The sequence below is a fragment of the Uloborus diversus genome, chromosome 1, assembly GCF_026930045.1.
Source record: "Uloborus diversus isolate 005 chromosome 1, Udiv.v.3.1, whole genome shotgun sequence".
Lineage (NCBI taxonomy): Eukaryota > Metazoa > Arthropoda > Arachnida > Araneae > Uloboridae > Uloborus > Uloborus diversus.
Window position 1 is genome coordinate 179,276,373 of NC_072731.1, and position 23,606 is coordinate 179,299,978.

The 23,606-nt window shown below is 32.1% G+C and overlaps 1 protein-coding gene across 1 annotated transcript; it reads left to right on the forward strand.

Moving 5' to 3' along the window:
• The first annotated feature begins 755 nt into the window (after positions 1 to 755).
• On the forward strand, positions 756 to 9,900 carry LOC129223367 (alpha- and gamma-adaptin-binding protein p34-like). Its single transcript, XM_054857948.1, has 5 exons — positions 756 to 830; positions 3,812 to 3,910; positions 6,200 to 6,301; positions 8,044 to 8,093; positions 9,763 to 9,900. The coding sequence occupies exons 1-5, from the start codon at positions 806 to 808 to the stop codon at positions 9,826 to 9,828; spliced, it is 342 nt and encodes a 113-aa protein (XP_054713923.1). The 5' UTR covers positions 756 to 805; the 3' UTR covers positions 9,829 to 9,900.
• Positions 9,901 to 23,606: the final 13,706 nt, after the last annotated feature.

Here is a 23,606-nt window from a genome sequence, read left to right on the forward strand (position 1 = left end):
GTAAGGTGACCATACATTCTGTTTTCAGCCATCCTCTACTATTGTCCCCTCACATACTACTGAAATGACCTGTTTTCTGAAACAGCAGAACATAACAATGAATTCTTCAACCAAACATCACTGGGTGGAGCTATTCAAGCATTTTTATATCAATAAATTAAATCATGCATAATTGTTTAACATATTTCATGTTTGCTCTGATCCACTCATTTAAAGGGTATTTTCTCTTTTGTCTAATTCAAAGACTAATGGAAAAAGCACAGTTGCTAATCGCAGTTCATAAAGCAATGCTTTTAAAAGTAAATAGTATGAAATAATGCCAAGAATTTGATCACTCTTCTTGTTCTCCACTCTCTTCATTACATTTCATCAACCTTCATCCTCCTTCTTTCAAAGCATGACACTTTTAGGTATGACCCTAAGTGTGTGCTTCGATACGTTTTAATGAACCCTATTAATTACATATAGATTTTTTCGCCACAACACATAACTAAATTTGTACCTTTTAAAAAAAAGTTCATCTTATTTACATTAACTTTAAAAATTCCTTGAAAATTGCTCCAGTAGTAGTAAAAATGTTATTTTTTTAATTTAATTTTGCTATTGGTAAAGTAAAATTTAAATAAGTTGGTAAAATCATTTTTATGTCTTATTTCTGCTTAGTAAATAGAAATATATATAAATCTGTCAATTAAAATTCATATTGAAGATAATTTTTTCACATCTAATTGTGTGCAATTGATTTTTAGGCCGAACTCCTGCATCTAAAAATGAAAAGCAAACCTTTGATAATTCAGAGGAGAAAATGAATGCAGAAAATGCACCATCAGGTATTTTTCCTATGTTTTTTTTTCTTGTGAAGTTGTAAAATTCACTGACTGTATTTTTTAATACATAAAAAATGAGGAATGTATCATTTGCATTTCATATGTAAAAGAAGCAGTCAAAAACTTTGTACAGTGAAATGAGTAAAAATATGACAACGTTTATACATGTACAAATAAAAGCAATTAAAAGGAATTAAAAAACCTCTACAAACAACTGCTTCAAAGTTCACTTGTCTGTCGTTAGACTTTGTGTTCCATCGTTCTTTTCTGCACTGATGAAGGGGTTTGGTTTTCTAACCCCGAAACGTTTGCAGAGTTTTTAATCTCTTTTTAATTGCTATTATTCGTACATGTATACATGTTGTCATATCTTTACTCATTTGCATTTCATTATTGGCTTCAAAGTTATCTCAGCGTTTTAAATTACAGAGCATTTTAGTGAGAGGCTGTTGTAAAGAAAAGAGGGCAACTTGTAAACTTGCAATATGTTCAAAGAGTAGTAGGGAAAAAAATTCTTAATGAGTAAATTTAATTTCGGTACAATAGAGAGGTATACTAATTCTTCGTTCCCAAAAATGATAATGTTCATCCCTCAAATGCTAAAATGCACTTGTCCAGAAGCAGACCCCCCAAGACTAGAGAATAAAACCCCTTTTAAACACCCTCTAAAATTTTCAGTACCACCGTCTGTACCGAGACACAACCTAGTGGACACCCGTAGGATAGACATGAATACAGACCATGAGTTATGAATAACAGTTTATGAGAATATTAATTACATAGCAAAAAAATTATGATGATAAAGTGGTGCATTTTTTATTTTTAAGCTTCAGCTTACCTACATTAAATTTCAAAAACAGTAGGAAAAACTTTGTGTTTGTCAATTTTATTCTCACATTGGCAAAATAAAATTTGAATGAATTAGTAAAATCATTTTTCAAACCTATTTCTGTTTATTAAACATACAAATGAGCAAATCTCTTTCATATCATCCATGTTGAATACATAAAATTATTATTTTAGGCAGAACTTTTGCATCTAGAAATAAAGAGAAAGAGAATGCAGAAAATGCATCTATAGGCAATTTTTATTTAGTGTTTTAAGATTTTATGAAATTTTCACACCATTTTTTATTGTACAAAACAAAGAGTAAATTATTTGCATATTATTCTTGGCTACAATTATCTCACTGTTTTCAACTACAGACATATTTTTTAATGACCATAAAAACGAAAAGAAAAGGAGATCATGCTGTTCTGTGATAGGGGATTTTTTTTTTTAATGAATAAATCTGATTTGACTCCATTAATATAGGAAGTGAGTCTTGAAGGACCGCCTGTGAGAATGCTTTTGTAGCTTCAAGCTTGTAGCTTGTAGGTTATGATATCTTGACCGATCCATAAATAACATATTTTTTTAGAAAATACCAAGCACTTTTCATAATGCACTCAGAAAGACAAAATAACTTTTCTGGGTCAGAAAGGACAATTTAAGAGTTCCTGTAGTTTTCGAAAATTCCAAGAAAATGACACCACAAATGGAGAAAAGTGCGGCTCAGGTCATGAAGAGAATTTCTTATCATTACCTATGCATATTTATCTTATTGGGAAAGTTTGGTTTGAAATGACTAGAACCGCACTTTTCTTCACTTTTGGTGTCATTTTCTTGGAATTTTCAAAAACTACAGGAATTCTTAAATTGTCCTTTCTGACCCAGAAAAGTTATTTTGTCCTTTTGAGTGCATTATGAAAAGTGCTTGGTATTTTCCAAAAAAATCTATTATTTTATTCTTTTTAGTGTAAATGTATTTCAGAAATAGAACAATTTTACCCTCACAAAACTTCACCTTATTTTTTCATATAAATGCTCAGTACTAAACGGGAAAAATCTATATACGTGTCTGAAACTTTAAGCAGTTGGCACTAAAATTTAATCCTTGTTCTTTTGTAGGATTTATGCTTGCTTATTTCATGCTTACTTCAGAGAAGCCTTGATTCAAAATTTTCATTACGATTGCTTTTAACATTACTGTTGCAAGGCAACAAAATTCGTAACAATGGGTTTTATATTCAAACATTTAATAGGGAAATTACATGAAATTTGCTGTTTTCCATCCTAACTGAAATAATTTTATTTTAGAATTTTAATTTTTCAGTGCTAAGTTGTTCCTTAATATTAAGCAAATCATTTAGTGAAATCCCGAAGACAAAGGGGATCTTTAAGAGATCTAGTTGCAGAGATATAAGCAAAACCAGGCCTCAGATTTCTCCATGACAATCAGGCCAAGTATAATAAATGTGCTTGAAAAGGGGGGGGGGGGGGGCAAATTCATAAAGTTTTTTGTTAATATAATTATAGCAACATTGAAGTGCCTACACACTCTCAATCATGAAGCTAACATGATCATGCAAACAAAATGCGACATTTGCTGTGCACCAAAAATATGCTTGTTTTTCAAGGATGACATAAGGTCATGTGGTATCAGCATGCTTTAGGGCAAACACTTTTTCGGGGACCCCCTGTAGTCAAATCTTATAATTTTAACCATTGGCTGAAACATTTTAAGCTATTTAGAGGCCCCTGAAAAGCAGCCCCCCTAGGCCATGGCCTATTTCGCCTATTCAGTAATCAGGCCCTGGGCCGGCATGCAAAAACAATTTATCTGGAAATTTCATAGACAAAATTTTACATCAACAGTCACCTCTTAAAATCACTCATTTTAATCTGTGAAAGAAATTAGAATATATTTTTAGGAATGTTTTCATTGTCACAAGATTTTTTTGCACAATTCCTGTAACCTTTGCAGCAGCAGTAAAAGAAAGCATTAGCGTGCGTAGAAGTCAGCTAAGGACATATTAGCTCGCTCATGCAGCGTCATGGTAGCATATTCCTGATGTGTTCAATTATTTCTGTTGTAAAAATTTGAAAATATTTATTTTCTGAAGCATTAGTTTAATTTATACATTTTATATCCTTTTCTAAAGATACTGAAAGTAAAGAAGATAGCAATGGTGCAACAGTTTCATGTGGTAAAAATCTGACAACTGAAGAAAACGTGAGGAAAGTTAAAGTTGGAAATGATGGTAAGTTTATTTATTAATTCACACGAAAAAAAAAAGTTCCAGTTATTTATTTTTCTTCTTGTTAAATCACGTTGACCCAGTATTATAGTTGATTGATGAAGATGAATGGCAATCAGTATTGCCATTAATCTTCATCAGTTTTTGTAAGCATAATAGGCTGGTTGATATGTTCAGTCAGATTATTCGACACAGTAATGTGTCTTACAATTTTATAATTTTGCCCATTTAGCACTTGGGTGAGTGCTAGTTGGGATAGGTTTAAATAGCAATGTTTATTTAAGGTCAAATACTTGGTTAAACGCCAATGTTTTTTAAATGTATTTTTTAATGTGTATTAGTTTTTTAGTTTGGCAAAAGACATGCTCCAAAACGAACGCAAACTTAAAAACGAAGGCAAATTTAAAAGTAAGGTCTGCAAATTATTACTAACTTGGGTTTTCCAGCAATGTTTGTGTGGCTGTTGGAAATATTATTGTGTTTTGTTGCGCACTGCTCTTCTAAACAAGTTTAGTCACACCCCAATAGAATACTTGGTTTTGGCAGGTGTTTGTAATAAACCTCCATATTGATACTGCCCCTAAGTTTCAAGGTCCAGTATTTGTTTGTTTTTTGATATAAAATAAGTGAAACCTATTAAGTATTTATTTCCAATTGACATAACAGTGCAGTGAGTTGCAGATGGATGCCAGAAATAGATGCAAGTGGTGTTGGATTAGCAACTGATTATGCTTAAATTTATGATAAAACCATTCAACTGCCGTCCAATAATGTTTCTGCTTCTGGCCAAAATCTTATGGTTGATTGGGACATCATCATCTATCCAGCTTGTGGTTTTACTCGGCATCCATTAGTTTAATTGTCACCTGAATACTGAGTAGTTATAATATTTATTTGCCATGCACTTTGGTAGGGACAATAAGATGAAACATAAAATCCAATGCATCCTCTGATGTAATGGCAAACTTTTACCATATGGACTAACAAAACTTCATCAAAAGGTGTACAAAAATATAACAGCCATGCTGATAATTTTGAAAGAAAATAGATATACAGTCGACTCCTGCTACAACACGATCCAACTTACGCGAAATGGCTATAACGCGAATTTTTCATGAGTAAAGAATTTTAGAGCTAACGCAAATTTATCGCTCACAACATGAATTTTTTTAGAAGGAAGTATCAGCTTTGTTATTGGCTACTAAATATTGATTTTGTGAATGTTATTACGTCCCTTTGAGCATCATTAACAGCCAAAGTTCCTACGCCAAATTAGTCTAGTGCATCAAATAACCATAATGGCACCTTAGTGTCACCTTCGTCCCAAAGTTTGAAAATGTGAAGAAAAAGCAAGTTTCTGATAAAAAAATTTAAAAAGGCTAAGATTTTCGATATGCTTGAACAATTACAAAACGTCGAAGGTAGCACGACAATAAGTATGAGTGAATCTTCCATATGTACAATTAAAAGTCAAAGCAAAAAGATGTCGGTAAAAGTTTAGAACTGAGTTTCAATATTGAAGCATGCAGAGCAGTCTAGCAAAGTAAAAATTATGAAAATGGAAGCTATGCGCGCTCTTGCATTGTGGATTAATAAAAAGATCAGGTAGAGGAGATGTAGCCACAAATTTAAACGTTTTAAATAAAAGGTGAAGCATATTTAAAAATGTATTAGATAAGAAGAACCATCCGATCTTGGAGCATAAATCATCACTAGTATCCTCATTTTTTAACTCGTAAATATTGCTACTGTATCTACTGTACAGTACTATTTTGTGCATCATTTTAATTTTACTGCATGCAGTGCGTACCGTGTTGTTTTATTTTATACCTTTTATTCCTATCGGTCATTCATTTTGTGCATCTTATGTATTTCATGTTGAATAACAGTGTTTTATTTTTTAAATACAGTAAAAGTTCAGTTCTTTATGGAAGAAACTGTAGTGGTTGAGGAATGCTTTAGAGCAGTTTAAGGGTGTTTATAAGTGCCTAAAAGTATTTGGTATGCTTTAAAAAATTGGTATGCATATATTTTTCCACAACGCGAAATTTCAACTTAGGCAAGGAGTCTTGGAATGCATCCCTCGCGTAAGTCGGGACTCAACTGTATTTTTCAAGACTTAGAATGCATTGTTGAAAATAAATGCTTTGTTTAAGGGAAGGTCGAAGAGGGTAAAGAACTTACTTTAAGGATTACTTCCATACATTGTCTTATATCTGTCTTTTTTTGTGTTTTGACATCTAGGGTTTGCATTCTTTGTTATTATTTTCTCATACGTTCTATATTTTCCAGAATTGTCATTGGAAGAAAATTGGTTAAATAATGTCGTTAGTGGTGATGATCCTGATGGTGAATCTTTTGAAGCGCTGTTTTCCAAATTTGCTAGTATGAAAGGTATGTTATTAAGCATTTTTTAAAATGTTTTATCCCGATGAAATTGTTTGAGAACTTCTAGTGTGAAATTGTGTGATCTGCCCTTGGTTCATTGAAAAATCAATGACCAAGGGTTCAGCTTAATGTTAACTGAAATGCAAAGATGGTTACAGAAAAATCTTTTTTTGGGGGGGGGAGAGGAGGGTCCCGGGAAATTGAATCCCCCCCCACCTCCCCTCACGTACGATGTTTCATAGAAAGTTTTCATGACTTTATTTTTTTTTTTTGGATCCCTTTTGGCCAATGAATATACTTTTCTAAGTACATAAATATTATGCCCTAATATACTTCGAATGTGGCTGTAAAACATCTTAAACGTTTCAAGCCAATAAAAAACTAAACTCTGTATAATGTCATCGAGATGCTATGCAATGAGTGGTTTTAATTAAAAACATTGTCATTATGATTATAACACAAGGGCAAGGTTATTGAATAACCCCATACATCATTTGAGTTTTTTTTAAAATTAATTTACATTTTAATGTTATATGTTAAAGAAAATCATAGTTAACCAATAATTAACATTTTTAATAAAAATGTTAATTATTGGTTCCATCACAGAAGAATTAATGGACGAATCGCGATATTACGTTCCCTTGAATTCGAAACCAGGGAGTTAAATGTATTCTTCCACTCTGACCTCTGACTCCAGTGTTACTGCTTTAGCAAACAAAACTTTTATTCAAAATATGCTGTGTGTGTTTTATAACTATGTAAAATAATTCTATAATGAAGTCAATTAAAAAATAATTTTAAAAATAGTTAAACTAATTCATCATTGGGGGGGAGCACTGCCCCCCTCCTTAAATCCGCTACTGCTGGAATGTTATCCTAAACTGTTAGACCTGCTGTGAATAGCGTGAACTACTTTTAGCAGTTCAGCTGTTACTTCAATTGCTGTCATTCTTCATTTTTCAACTTTTAGTTAAAGACATTACTCCCTATTTTATTATAAAATCAATTTCTAGTCTAATTTAAAGCAGTTTTCTATGAAGTAAACTAAAGAAACATAAATTAAAAAAAAATCGTTGAAATTCATTCTGAAATCCAAATATTTAAAGTAACTTAAAATCACTGAAATAATACTTGAGTTTTGGATTTTGAATGAATACTAGAAGAAATATATTTAAAGAACTGATCTTTTTTTTTTTTTTTTTTTTTTTTTTTTTTTTTTTTTTTTTTTTGCTTCCAAGCCACTAGTATACAAATTTTTTTAATGTACTAGTATTTAAATACAATTATGAGCTCACAAGGTCAGTGATCAAAACAAGACAACTTTATTGGCTCTTATCTGATGCTTATTGGTTGTTACAGCCGTGTATTGTGCAATTCATGTCATGATTTGCTGAAACAGAAAATTGTTTTATCATCATTAGAGGTAATAATTGTTTTCTGTTGCTTTTGCAAAATTTTAAGAATTTGTAACTAGCAAGATGGCTTTTCTTCAGCATAAGGTCATAAAGTGCTACTGTATCATTTTGCAGTTTTTAAAAAATTTGGTACGCATAAATATCTCAAGTTTTTGTTAGTTCTTATCCTGGAATTAAACATTTTCAACTGCAACTTCTTTCTTTTTTCCGTGGACCATACAGCATTTATACTTCTTTGTTAGCTTTAGTGAGGTACAATTGATTTTCAGTTGTGTTAAAAAAATGTTCTAGTTTGTAATATTTTGATCGAAAATGCTCCTTTTTTCTTTTTAGAACGAGCTGAAGGATTAACTGGAGATTCAAGAAAAAAATATGCAGAAGAGGTATCTTGCAGCTTTTATGTCAATCTTAAACAGGGGTGCTTGTGTTGCACCAGAATTTTTTATTTTTTTTTTCATGTGTTTATGCTGGGGAAATCCGGGATCTTCCTTTAAACTGTTGTTTTCTCAGCTCCAAAATCTTTTTTTTTTTTTTCACCATTTTTTTCCTTACTCCAAATTATTTTTAGCCATTGTAGTATTGTTAGTTGAAAGTAATATTTATTATTTAGTAATGTTAAAATACAATTCTAAAATTATTTTACTTTAGCAAGTTTTTTTACTTGCCAATTTTATGCTTTTGATGTTTTCATTTTGAGAAATGTGATCTCTTTGCATCTGATATAGGAACCGGATTTTTCTGCCCCTGCTCTCTCGCCCTTCATTTTCCCTTAAAAATTTTCATATGTTTTTCCAAGGATTCACAATTGTTTTAACTTGTGGTATGTATTTAAATATTTGACTTGAAAAATCAATTTCATGATAACTTAGTACATATTATTATATAAATTAGTTGTTTATGATTTTCAAAGCACTGTTAATTTCATTCAATCGATGAGCAACAGAACGAACCCCCTTTGATTTTTTAAATGTGAATCCTCATATATATGATGAAGCCAATGATAGAGTAACGCTCCCGACATCATCAACAATGAAACTCGCGCCACGGCATGATAATTTGATAATATGTTTTGGTAATGTTTAACATGCAGGAAAAGGCTTTATTGTGACACGGCTGAACTCAATCCGGTATCTTAACTGTTTTACTGGTAAGACTGTGTCATTTCAAGGAAATGAAGAAACGAAAAAGCGGTCAACTATGATCGCTACCTACTGGAATTCAGGGTTATAATTTCAATTATCAAAATATCACCAAACAGGCAACTGCTTCATTCAAATGTGGATGCAGTTTTCACCCGTCATACCTTGAGGGGCGATTTTCTAGTTGAAGAATAGTGCTAAAGTGATTCACAAAGAAACATTTCCAAATTGAATGTAATGATTAGAGAAAGCATTAGTTAAAGCGTTGTAGTAGTAAAGCATGTGTAGATACCAACGATTTTAACTATTGATCTTTTGTTTGATATTTTGTATTTTTTAATATTCTTTAATGTATTTTGCTTACTCAACTTTTCTGAGTCTCATTAAAAATAGAAAATATGGAAAACTTTCATTTATGCTAGGATTTAAAATGATTAAATAACAATAATATGGACATTAACTGGAATAGCTTTTTAATTGAAAGTATAAAACGCACTAATGATCCTCCTTTTTTAATGATTTTAATTTTGTGTACCTTTTTCAAACCTGTTTGTTTTCCATTTCTTATAGATTTGCTTCTTAACATCCTTTTTTTTTAATTTTATTTATTTATTTTTTAATATTTCAACCACGCTTCCCCCCTTTCCCCTGTTTTTCCCCCTTTTTTTTCACCACCATAGGAAATAAAAACCATTGTTAACTAAGTCCTTCCGTTCAAAGTTTTCCCCTATTCTCCCCTCTTGCTATCCAGACTCTTGCAATTTTTCATACTGCGAATCTCAAAATCATAAGACCTCCTAATGGTGCACTGAAATATATTTTAGCATTGTAATATTTTCTTTTACTTAATACCTAAAAGATTTTTGTTTATAGTTTTTTCCTATTTAACTATTCATGATTTTGTTTTCCCTAGGTGGCTATTGCATTTTGGAAAGCAATGGGAGGAGATGAAGACGAAATTGAAGGTTTAGATGATTAGATTAAAGCTGGAAAATAAGTTCTTCATTCATTGTGCATTATTTATAAAATAAAATATCATTATCATTGTTTCAACCATATCTTCCATTTATTTACCGATGTTTTATTAATTATGTGTGGGATGTAATTAACATGAGGGGGAAATATCTAAGAAAATTTAATAGTTCTTATCAAATAATAATGTTTTTTTTTTTTTTTTTTCATATTCAAATATCAAAAGTCGAGTTGTATTGAAAAATTGTTTGCTACTACCAATAGCAGTAATGTATAAAACTTGAAAATTCTCAATTTTTTAAAATATTTTATAAAAAAGATTTTAAGGGTCTTCCTCAAAGGATTTTGCACTTTCAGGGGGAAGGGGAGTTCGTGAAATAATGAGTTTTTGATAAGGGTGAGGGATAACAAGAATTGGGACATGATACCTTTTTTGTAACAATATGCTTAAAAATAAATTAATTGTTTTAAAATATAAAAAATACGCTTTTGTAGCAATATGAACTAAAAAGTAAAAAATAATATTTGAACGTTAAGTATGATAAAATAATGGACCAAACAATTAACATTAATGTAAAAAAAGCTTCATATCTGTTGTCTTAAATTTCTTCCACTTGTTGTCCTTGCAAAAAAATAATATTTGAACGTTAAGTATGATAAAATAATGGACCAAACAATTAACATTAATGTAAAAAAAGCTCCATATCTGTTGTCTTAAATTTCTTCCACTTGTTGTCCTTGCAAAAATGTAAATAGACAGCACCCCACCGCTTTTTGTTTTGTTTTTTTACATGAAAAATGATTGTGTGGTCAAATATTTTATCATATTTAATATCCAAAGATTATTTTTCACTTTGAAGTTTATATTGTTACAAAAGTAGTTTTTTTAGTTTCTTAAACTATTTAATTTATTTCTTTTTTTAGTTTCTCTTGTTTTACAAAAAAATATTTATTTTAGCATAATTCAAGATGTTTTATGTTCATAAAATTCCGCCACCCCTCCCCCCCCCCCAAAAAAGGGCTTTGACGGGGATCTCTTGAACTCCAAAAAGAATAATGATACTCCTTCAGGTGTAACAGCCGAGCTCTAAAATCGTTCAACTGCTCCGATAAATTACTTGTCAAATAATTATATAATCCAGCTAATCCATACCAGTCATTAATGTATGTGTGTGGAAATCATATTTATATTAGGGTTGGTTGGGGTAAGTGGGACCCTTTTTGAGAACAGTTCGTTTTTGAAACCTTATACAAATGTTTTGAAACAAAAAATGTAAACTTATTGCCTTATTTTATCTTGGACAGTATTAATGAACTAAAGTTCATTATTTTTTTCTAAAATAATGCTTTAAATATTCTTAATGATTGTATATAAAAAAAAAAAAATCAGCTGGGTGTCCTACTTACCCCATAATAAGGGGAAAGTGGGTCACCCCCCTTTTATTTAAATTTAAATAAAGTATATCTAAAACGAGCTGATGTGTGTATCACATGACTTCCTTTTGCTTCAATTTAATGTTGTTTTCCTAAGTACCTGGACGACCGAGCCTCGCTCGGCTGTAAAAGAATTATTTTTTTGTCAACTCGTGTTTTTTTAAGGTTCAATACTTTTCCAAATATACTTGAAAAGCTTCACGTTAACGAAATATTAAGCACTCGACCTTCTTATAACACTAAAGTACCAAAGATGATTCTGAATGTAATTAAATCAACATTTTGCTTTAAACTAACTGTTACATTTGTTTCCACTATACAATTTTCTTGTCAGTAAGTAAAACATTTTGACCTTGGTGCCAGTTTTGCTATGGTGAAATCGGTTTTAACCGAATACTTCTTTTCATACTATGATGCGTTTCGCGATTTTATCCCAATCGAGTTGTTCTTTTTGAATAAGTACTTTTAGTGTAGTTGGTTACTTTACGCCAGAAAATGCTACATACAGCATGATATTCATCAAAACTGATGATCCACGAACCATTCCAACAAATGATAACAACTGTCTTAACAAAACATAAACAATCTCAAGACATACGTTTCTTCGAAATAAAGTTTAGATGCGGGATTTAAAAAACATGTTAAACTATTTGAAGTGTAAAAAGAAAATAAATAAATAAAATAAAATAGGACGGTCAGGCAATAGTTTCACTTAAAAAAGAAAAAAGTCTTACATCGTCTTATAAAATGCTTTTGAATTTGTTTTCAGTCAAGTGTGTTTGAAATTAGCCAAAGTGGCCAATATCAGCCAAGCCTGGCAACCCTAAGCAAGTATTAAAATTTTAAAGCGAGAAGAGACAAATTTTCATTGTTATGGTTGCAAATCGTCTGCCTGATGCGTTAACTCACAGTTTACTTCAAGGCTTTACTCAATTTGACTTTATATTAAAAAACTGTTTTTTATAAAAAAAAAAAATCGCGTTTTTACAGAAAAAACACTGATGTAGATGAACTTAGAATGCAAAACTACAATTAAATCCAAAATTTCATCCAAATCGTTAGAGCCGTTTCCGAGATAAGAAATATATATATACCCACAAGAATTGCTCGTTTAAAGATATAAGATTATTGGCAATTTTAATGTGATTCAATTCGCAACTCCAACGAACTATAGGGGGCACTGAAGTCATTGTCAAATGGAGGACTTAAAAACTAAAACAAAAGCACATGGTAACGAAGAAAATGCTAAAAGTGTTGTGATTTTTGTTCGTACGTATGATTTTTTCGCTTTATTCTTTTTAAATTAATTTTCAAAGTCTTGTGGATATTCTGGCCCAAGTAGAAAGAAATGAGAATTCAAGAAGCATTACTAAATGTCAAAGATTAATGCAAACTACGTAGTTCGTAGTTCTAAGCAGCTATTTCCACGATGTTGAATTCGATATTTATCAATTCTTGATAAAACTAAATAATAATTGTGGCCTGACAAGAATAACAATTAATGCTAGAAAATTCAATATGACATTACAAATTGTTATCGAAAGAAGATGATACTTTTTTGCCTTGCTTGGCTAGCGCTTATTCTTTTCCATTTGTAGCTGAGTTATTTCTCTCGAATTCCCGAATCGGTTAATTTAAAAATTTTCTGTTTCGATTTTTCTAATTTCTGAGTTACGATTTAATTGTGTCATGTTATGCAAATCATCAACAAAATTCTCACGGATATATGGTGGTAGTTTTCTTTTCAGTTGATTGACTATTATTTCTTTTCACTTTTCGAATTCTGTAATCTTACTACCATTTTATTCCACTCATGATAAAAATTAAAAATGGTTTAACTAAAAACGCGAAATCTCGCCAAGGCTACTTTGCTCGCACTATACTAAAACTATAACCCTAAACAAATTTGGCGAAACCTTTCAGCTGAGAATAAAAGGAATAAAGTAAATTCTTTCTCGGTTATTCATTTTGTTCTACGATAATATATTCAAGAAAATATTTTGCATACTGTCCATTCCAACTAAATGCTGCTGTAAAATATGGTAAGTTTAATTAATTTAAGATTAAAAAAAAACCCATATTCTTACAAATTCATACAAAACAATAAAATTTTTTACCTTGTATAACGTTATCCAAGTTTGTTAATCCAGAATTTTCGCTTTCACCAATTATTAAGGAAATAATGAAAACTAACATTATTTTGAGAAGCTCGAGAATACTACTAAGCGACGAATTAATTTCTGTAGCTGAAAGCAAACTAAGACACATCGATTGCGTTAATAAATACTCAGAACAAACTGCCTGTGTTTACGTCAACAGACACACGTGAAACGCAACGTGGCAATATTTTAGTTTCATTTGCAGTTTCGTAAATCACCGCAAGGTAGCGTATTCGAGCGCTGGAGTTCCGAATATTGGACGCTCTAAATATCACCAACAGTGGTTAAATTAAAATCAGATTTTTTAAAAAAAATCGCCAATTTTGCCGCCAAGATGGCGACAAAACTTGGCGACTAAAAGATTGGCGATATATCGCCAAGTGTCCGCCGAATTATAACACCACTTGAGTTTGCATCGAAATTAACAATGATTTCTCCCCAAAAAGGTGAAAAGACCCCTTTAGAAACACCCGAATTCAACCAAAAGGGGAGGTGCACAACTAAACCCCACTAGGAGTCTACGTACAAAATTTCAACTATCTAGGACATGCCGTTTTTGAGTTATGAGACATAAATACGCATATACATACATACATACAGACGTCACGAGAAAACTCGTTGTTATTAACTCGGGAATCAAAATGGATGTTTCGGGCGTCTATACGTTCTTAGGTATATATATGCACGTGTGATCGGGTCGAAAAAAAAAATTCAACATTCATTCGGGGGTGAGCAAAATGGAAATTAAGGTCAATTTTTGAGTGAAAATTTTTTCGCGAAAACAATACCTCCTTTTTTTGTAAAACGAAGTAAAAAGGGTAAGGAGGTTTTACTTGATAAGGTATAAGTATTTAGTATGAAATATTTTTTTTACTGTCTTTTAAATCTGTATGACAGATAATTTTTAAACAAGAAACAAAACAATTACATCTGTGAAATTTATTGAAAGCCTATAGGTACATATTTTACTTTTAACATATAAAGGTGTGTTCAATAAGCGTAACACAGTCAATTTCGGTAAATTAACCAAAACTATAAGCTGAAAAAGAAATTGAAAATACTAAATGGCTGCATCTGTTTAAAGTGTGCAAAAGCAAAACTATCATCATACTGCACTTCATTTTTAATAATAATTCGAACATCCTCTGCATAAAAGCAATAAAAACTCACCATTTCTATTCCTTCTTGCAACAGCTTTTTTTTTTTTTTTTTTTTTTTTTAATTTGTATCACCAACTTACAACATTAGACCTACATAATACTTGGTTTACTGTGATATCAGTTTTACAAATACATAATCACCAGCCTTAGCAGTTTTTGTAGCTGAATTATCAATTTTCCTACTAGGTCATCATAGTCCTCTTGTACTTCACTAATACAAATATTTAATCAGAGTTGCTTTTGATTTTGAAATCTCCATTATTATAAAGGACACACTTACCCCTTATAGCAAAAATTTACGGGGTAAGTGGGACCCCTCCTCTTAAACACTCATTAATAATATTTTATACAAAAAATCTTGTTGCTGTATGAACTTTAAGTTAAATTAAATATGAAAAATTAATTATCATAAAAATATATAAAACTAATCTGAAGAATGTTGCTTGAACTCGCAAAAAAAAAATCAGATTTTTTTTTTTGCCCAAGTGCAATGAACTAGAAAAAAATTCCACGAAATCCAAATGTATGCAAAATCAATCACTGTAATGAAATTTAACATGATCAGGACAAAAGAGTTTGAAAACTTTATCCATATTTCCGTTTTAAGGGGGGTAACCCACTTACCTCAGTGACCCACTTCCCCCAACCAACCCTACTTTAAAAATTTGAGATACATTTCGATAAAAGCATTGTTGAACAATGAACGTGATCAATATAATGAATTGCCTGTTAAAGGCTCACCTTCGTTTTAGCATGAATATAACTATAAACAGTTATAATTTACGTGCTACCTGCATTAGAACATTCGAACAAATATTATGTGATGCAGAAAAATCAGGGATTTATATCGATATATAATATAAGTTTGTGCGAGCATTTTTTCGCACTCATAAATTAGAGGATTTATGAAAAATTGTTGCTTAAAATTGGATTAAACTAAATTAATGGTAAATTAATTTATTTAATTATAGAATATTGCATTTTCATCGGGCCTGACGAAATCTCAAAAGAATCCGATCAGGGGAAGTAGATGAAAATTGAGTTGCGACATTGCGTTTATGCATGCAGGTGAAGCTGATAAAAGAGCGTTTAAAAACAGCGGGACTTGTGACGAGAGGAGGGGGTGAGGTATAGTGACATTTTGTGCCGAGGGGGGGGGGGTACAAATTTGTTTTAAAAAACTGGCATCAGTTATTGGCATAGACAGCCTCTTATGGTAATAGTAATCCACTATAATATTAAAATCTGTTTGCGTCCGTCTGTCAGTCTGTCTGAAGATCGATCCTCTCGAGAACCGCTGCGAATCGAGAATCGAAAGAGATACCGATCAATTCGAAATTTTCCAAAGAAAAAACAATAGGACCAATCTCGTAATTGTGTGACTTTAATTATCGGAGATATTAATTAAAACGTTAATTAACGTTATTCAGGAATTTTTATTTCTTTTCTGTTCCCATTTTGCATATGGGTGAGCAAGTAAAATTCTAATAATTGTTTTAAAAGAGATTTTTTTTGGCTGCTGTCCAAATCTTAAAACAACGTTTCCATCTAGAATTTCATTTTAAATTAGTTTAAAATTGGTTGCTCTATTCGGACATAGCCTTTATTTTATCGTTTGTCCTTTTTTATTTTTTACATTCAACATTCTAAACTTTTTTCAGCATATGAAAGTTGTTTATTAATTGTAGTGTAAGTTTATCATTCACCGGCCTCATATTTTAGTACATTTAGCATGTGCGACTAATTATGTTTATTTTGTTGGACTTTTTCCCGTCACATGGGTGAGTTTTAGAATTGTAATAACTCTCTTTTTCCTTCCTGTTTCTATTTTTGAAATACAGTTTGTATCGTTAAAAGAACATGTTAAATTAAGATTGTTTGGATTTCTTTAAGTGAAACAGTTGAACAAAAAAGATTATTTTTAAGGATTTTAACTAAAGCTTAATTGGAATCTGATGACTTGGTATTAAATTTATGCTTATTGGTATTTATTAAGTCTTGGTGCTTTAGTTTCACGTAATCAACCAAAAAGTATGTGTCATTTTATGTAAAAAGCTGATCGTAATTGTACATAAATATTTCAGATATAGTCTATCAGATTTAATTCAGTTTAAAGTGAGCACATATATAGTTGATAATGCATATATTTTCATCTGTTGTGCTAATTGAAAATACTCAAAAGTTGTATCATTGATAACTATGATTAAAGTTATCAATCAATTAACTATGGTTAAAGAGATTTTTGCCAAAAATATGCTCTACTGGTGTTTTGCAAACCTTGCATTACGCGTATTTATTTATTCCTTAGCGCTTTAGAAACTGATATCAGAGTAATACAAAAACATCATTTGGACATCTCTTTCTTTTTTTTTTGAGAAGCCCGTGCCACGCCGGGCACGCAGCTAGTAAACTAGTATAAAATTGGTAAGATTTGTGAAAACAAAAAAATGTCCGATATTTTTAAAAAGATGCTTTAAAAACTTGATTTTTTCCCCCATAATGCCAATTAAAAAAAAAATCGATCTCAAAATAGGTCGCCTTTGCATGATCAGTTTGCATTTCACTCTTTCAATCTAGGGATCTAGATACGTTTAATTTCAACAAAGCCTTGCAGATGTCAACAGTTTGACATGAAGTTAAGAGTTTGATTTAGAAATTTCGAATGTAATTTTATATATATATATATATATATATATATATATATATATATATATATATATATATATATATATATATATATATATATATATATATATATATATATATATATATATATATATATATATATAAAACTTTTGCTATGTGTTTGTTATCTGTTGAAATTCGATAATTTTGAATCACTCTTTTATTTACCGAAAATTTTGTTATGTCTTAAATTTTACCCCAACGAATCCCCCCCCCCCCCCCGTTTACGTTGTACATTGGGTTATACAATGTTGTGATGCACAAATCGTGAACGATATTGCATGGACGTAGTTGCAAAAAAAAAAAGAAAAAGAACAACATGGAAAACTACAAAATATTTTAAATTTCAAGATGCTAAGTAAGAGTCTAGTTATAATTTTGCAGTTTGTGCTTCTAATGTCACGTTACGTTATTGGGATCTCTGCTTCACCTTCACAATATCAAGTTGCTACTGTGTTGTACTTTACAAAGTCCAGTTACGCTTTTTCAGTTTATGTTTCACACCGTGCAGTTACAATTTTCCAATTTGTGCTACAAAAGTCTACATTTACTTCGTATATTGAGTGGTACATTCTCCTGCTATTTTCACACATATACTTGCAGTATATGAAAGCATCCAGCTTCACTTATTTTCGCGGGGCTTTCATTCTGGTGGTTTTCGCGAGCCCGTCGTAGAAAATTTAAGCCTCTAGAAATATTTTTTCGTTGTTGTTCTTTGCAACTTTCTGCACTGTTTGTATAAGGTTCGCAAAATTTTCAGCTCGCAAAATTACTGATACTTTCATTTTCGATATCATTTGCAAAATTTACTGCTGGTGAAAATAGGTGCTTTTACAGAACTTAAATTTTAGCAATAATAGATTTCCTCCATGAATGGTTTATGTTATGTTTACATATTAAATTTGAGGAAGAAGGGAACTGGGGGTGTGTATATCATAGGGATGGGGAAATGCAGCGTCAAGTGCAACTTGAAGGGAAAACATCAGGTTTTTAAAACAGCATAAAAAGGGTAATGCAGAGCATTTTTGGTAAAAAGGGGGGGGGGGGGGAGCTTTTTTTTTTCTAGTCTCGAGTTTTAAAAATAACTTCAAAATAGGGGTAATTCCTGTAGAAGTAGGGGAGAGCTTATTTGAAACAAAACAGTAGGGTGTTTTAAGGACCTTACAGCTAGTATGAGTCCGATTGTTCGCATGATTCTGGTGGGGGGGGGGGGGGGGGAGAGTGGCGTGAAAGCGTGTCGAAACGTTTTCTTGGATTACACTGGAAAAATTCTCTTTGAGAAAGCGTCTTGATGGTTGTTTTCATTGCATCATGAATCTCGTCCCTTCTGAAACGCAATGATAGTGCCAATGATGACCCTAGGCCCTAAGTGATTATCCTCCAGAGCACTGGAACAGCCGGAAATTACCTCCTGAAGGGGAGTTGGTTGGGTCATCGCAGTCTTTACATGTTTATAAACTACAAAATTGAAATTGGTAATATGTTTTAAAGCCTAAGGGGGTTTTTTTTTGGGGGGGGGGAGCGACGCTCAAGTCTCCCCTTGCTGCTGCTGCGCCCCTACTTTATAGTAGTGTACAGAGCGTGCAATCAAATTCAGGAGTTGGGTAGGTTAGGCACCTTGAATTCATTGTAATAATAAATTTGAAGTTAGTTCTCATTTTAAAATGAATACGGGCCCTCATCGAATTGTTATTTCAGTTAATTTAAAGAAGACTTGAATCGATGTCGGATGATGCCTTACTTGTTTTTGAAGCAAGTTTGATTGCTGAGCATAAAGTATTTCATCCCCCTCCCCCCCAGGACTACTAAAATTTAAACTTAAAGTTTTGAAAAGCAGAAAGTTAGAAGAGCGACATTAAATATTCAACATATCTTGTCTCATATCATATCTAATTTTTTACATAACTCTCAGAAAAGATATTTGCAAACGCTTGTTTTTATGTGTTGATAGAATTCACCTGCATGATGTTATAATGAAATAAGACCGATTAATTATAACCGACACGGATCGCAAAGCAAAGAGACCCTCTTATACATTCTTCAAGATTTTTGGAAGCATATGCTGAGCGAGACATTAACTGTCTGTCAACAAGACTAACGGGTTATGAAGAAAAGGAAGAAAAAGTACGTACCTTGTTGATAGAAGCTGATATTTTTATTGGCCTTTTTTTAAAAAAAAAAAACCTTTTCTGTGTTGTAAACTGGGCCGACGAGAGGCCATGTTAGTCTCTAGTCAGTAGCTAGGGGCCCGACCGTTGAGGGATCGGAGTTATATGAATTTTATGGAGGGGACGGGGACCGGGCTACTAAACTGAGCTCTCGGTGGCCCTGGTTGTAAACAAAGAATTGTCAGTATCTTCATTGCGTAATAGTGTTGTATTTGAGTGAAAAAAAATCGAGGCGAACTGACCTTGATGTTTGGAATTACTCACCGAATCAAAATGTGGTTTGAAACCAATTTCAATCACATTTGCATTATTTTTACTACAGGAAAAGAAACAAGTATTGCGAGAGACGGGCGCCCCCCCCCCTCCCACGCCCCTCTCAACTACAGTACAACTTGCAATGCAAGAATTAATAAAACTTTTAAGAGTGAATGTAACACTCTCAAAGTTGCCGAGTATTGCGCTGTTCTCTGAAAATAAGTATTTCCATCGTGGGCGGTAAGTGAAATTTGCAACCAGCTGTTTCAAACGCTACTTTTTTCAATATAGTAAAAGTGGACTTAATGAATGCAAGTTTTTCTTTTTTCTCATTGTGAAAGTACTTCCTAAAATACCAGGAAATTTTCACTTCGAAACGATCCATTTTCCTCCATTACCGCATAAAGAATAGTTTTCGAAGGACATTTAAACTTTCAGAACCAATATTTGGATTTGCAAAAAAGTTGTTGCAAATGGTAGAGCGTGCTGTAAAACTACACACGCTAGGGTGGCTTAATTCACTGTTGGCATTCGCGTGTTACGAGAAGGAAGAAAATTGTCTAAAATCATTTTGTTAGGTATTTTAGTAGCAATAAGAGTGAGTTGAACTGAAAGTTAATGATTTTTTATAATTTGAAGAGATGAACACTTTAAGATGTTCAAGTGCGATAAAAATTTTCCGTCGTGTATATGTAGAACGGTGAATCTACTTTTTTATTTGGAAAGTGACGGATCGCTGCGTTTGGCAATCAATTCTTTTCGAAATCGTTCTAACTGTTATGGAAACAAAAGAAAACAACCCAGGTATTACGATTTTTATATTTTTAACAGTTTGTAAAACTAATGCCGCTGAGAAATATTACCATTTGAGAAAATGTTTTAATTTTCTGCATTACTAATATTTATGCCATCGTGGTGCAGATAGTAATAATCAAAGGTATTTTGACGGTTTTACAAATGTATTTCACGCATTGGCAATCATAAATACGACTCAAAAGCTCAGTCAAGCTGTTTTCGTGCTTTGTATTTAAAAAACAATTAAGCGTCATAGAAAAAAAAAGAATTTAAAAAATATTACATTGCAATGTTTTGTTATTTTTCTAAATAAGCAGCATAAAACATTCTGAATGAAGAGTTTGCTATCCGAACCAGCTAAATCTATTTCTAAAAATTTTACAGGAGAAATAAAAGCATTTAATTCCGTTTCCACTTATTTTTTCTAAAAGATTTCTTTTTTCGTTTGCAAAACGTTCAGTGAACTACTTCATTTTTGTTACTCTTTTTAAATTAGTAGTGTTGTCTAATTATTAGTATTGTCTGATTTTAAAGTAAATAGACACTTTCATGTTTATTTAGACACACGGCAGTGTGTCAGCCAAGTTCGGAAATCAGGCGACACATCTGCCAGTGTGTATCTTACACGAATCACTTCAAGCTACTTTTGACCCCCTCATTTCTCAAAAACTATTCAATCTACGTGCTTGAAATTTTGTATGTCTAATAGAGCTGCATAGTAGACCTATAATCCTAAATTTCATGAGTGTACCTCTTATAGTTATGGAATTATTAAGATCTGAAAAGTGTCATTTTTAACACTGACTCACTCACTCATCAAAATGTTTACGAACTTCCAAGTGTCTCACATACTTGGAATTTGGCATAGAGATAGATTTTCATGCAAAGATAGATTCAAGAAAGATAGATTTTCATGTAAAGGGAAAAACCTAAAAAGTAAAAAAAAAAACTACATTAAAATAGCAAAAAATTACGTTTTTTTTTATGAGCATCACGGCGTAATCACTTTACCACGCAATTGCAAAATATTTCGCCAAATAAATCAAAACAAAAGGGCTCGTCAAACGTTGATAAAACAAGGTTGTTGATGTTTTAAATTAACAATTAAATTTCTAACCAAAATGGGGCTTTAAACGATACTTTAAATGCCGCTAAAATACTTAAAATTTCAAATTTTAGAGCTAAGCCTTTAAAATCAAAAATAACCATCTTTAAAATTTATAAAATCTTTAGAGCTCAACTAAATACAAAATTTTACAGGAGGAGCAAAAATGGCAGCAATAATTTCAACAATTGAGAAATATTTTCGCCAATTCTGCATATTTTACGATCTACGTTATGTCCCCCTGAACAATAAATTCCAGACAGATTTTGAGATGAGTCGGCAATTTTCCTAATTGTCGACAAATTTGAGGACGTCAAAGACCAAGAACTAATGTACTTTGGCCTTGCTGATAAATGGGAAAAACAGACGATTACTGCCTAAAATTGGCGATCGCACCAAGTCTCCAGCTATCTAAATATCTTCAAAACTTCTAATAAAGAGAAACCGCAAACCAGTGAACCGTAAAAGCAGGGGGAAAAAAGGAAATTATATAATTCTATACGCTTTTGCATTTATGATCGTCTGAATTAGAACATAACCTTTGATTTAGCTTTTCAAAAAGTAATGATATCCCAACAAAACATAAATGTGAAAAAGAAGCCAAGTTCGGTCGAAATGAGGTTCGGGGTAGACGGTGTCACCGACAAAAATAATTCAGATCTAAACGGTTACCAAGTTCCATAGCAGTTTCACATAGATGTTGGATTTTCCCATGTTCTTCAATTCATTTAGAAAACAATTTTTTACTTTCTTTGATATTGGATTTAAAACTTGGCAAGTTTGAAAAAAAAAAATAGCGATGACTAGAACTTGCGCAAGTTTAAAATCCATTATCAAAGAAAGTAAAAAATTGTTTTCTAAATGAATTGAAGAACATGGGAAAATCCAACATCTATGTGGAACTGCTATGGAACTTGGTAACCGTTTAGATCTGAACTATTTTTGTCGGAGACACCGTCTACCCCGAACCTCATTTCGACCGAACTTGGCTTCTTTTTCACATTTATGTTTTGTTAGGATTATTTCTTAACTAGTTGTATCCGCACGGTTGTGCTCGTGCAATAAAGAAGAAAAAAAGTTCTTTGAACAAATGTAATGTAAATTTCCCTCCTCACTCCAAAATAAAAAGGAAGGTTATGTTTCGTTAATTAAATTGTGCACACATAATTTAATCTTTGCTCTAAGCATATTCCATGAATTAAGAAAAAAAAAATCCTTGTATAAAGTCCATTATATACTGTCCGTCAAAATTCCCTCTTCCAAAGACAAAACCATCTAATTAAAGCATGCTAAAAATCATTCAAAAATACCGTAGCGAAGCGTTTAAATTTTAAATGCTACAATTATTTCTTATAACTATCCAACAATCCAACCCGAAAAAACTGCCACAATATAAAAAAGCAAAACAATCAACAACATCACAAAGGTTTGATTTATCGTCTAAAAATATGAAGAAAAAAAAAATCATTTGAATTTTGACATCTTGAATTCAAATTATGTTTCTCGCAATCACGTATTTTTTGCGTGTGTGCAGGCATGTGTGTGTGTGTGTTTGGATATATGTGCATGTAGGCGTGTGTTTGTGTCTGTGTGCAGGCATGTGTGTGTGTGTGTATGTGGGTATGTGTGTGTGTATATATGTGTATGGGTATGAGTATGTGTAGGTGTGTGTGTTTGTGTCTGTGTGCAGGCGGGTGCCCCGATGGGAGGTCACTGAACTCCCGAAAATTTCTTCTTTCGTCAAATTTTGTCTGACGGTTCGGCAAAATTATCATCATTCGGCAAATGGATTTCCATTCGGCAAATTGAGAACTTTCGCCTTCCCAAAAACTTAAGTTCGTGGCATCCCTTGTTTCAACGGATGCTCTGTTGGTAACCTACAGCTATATTCAACGCAGTACACACAACCACAGACAACGAGAAAGAAAGAGAGCAATAGGAGCGCATGTGCGACTTTTTGCCACGAAAACAGAAAGTTTAGTGTGACGAAGTTTTGAGTACTTTTCGTGTTCCGTCACTCAAAA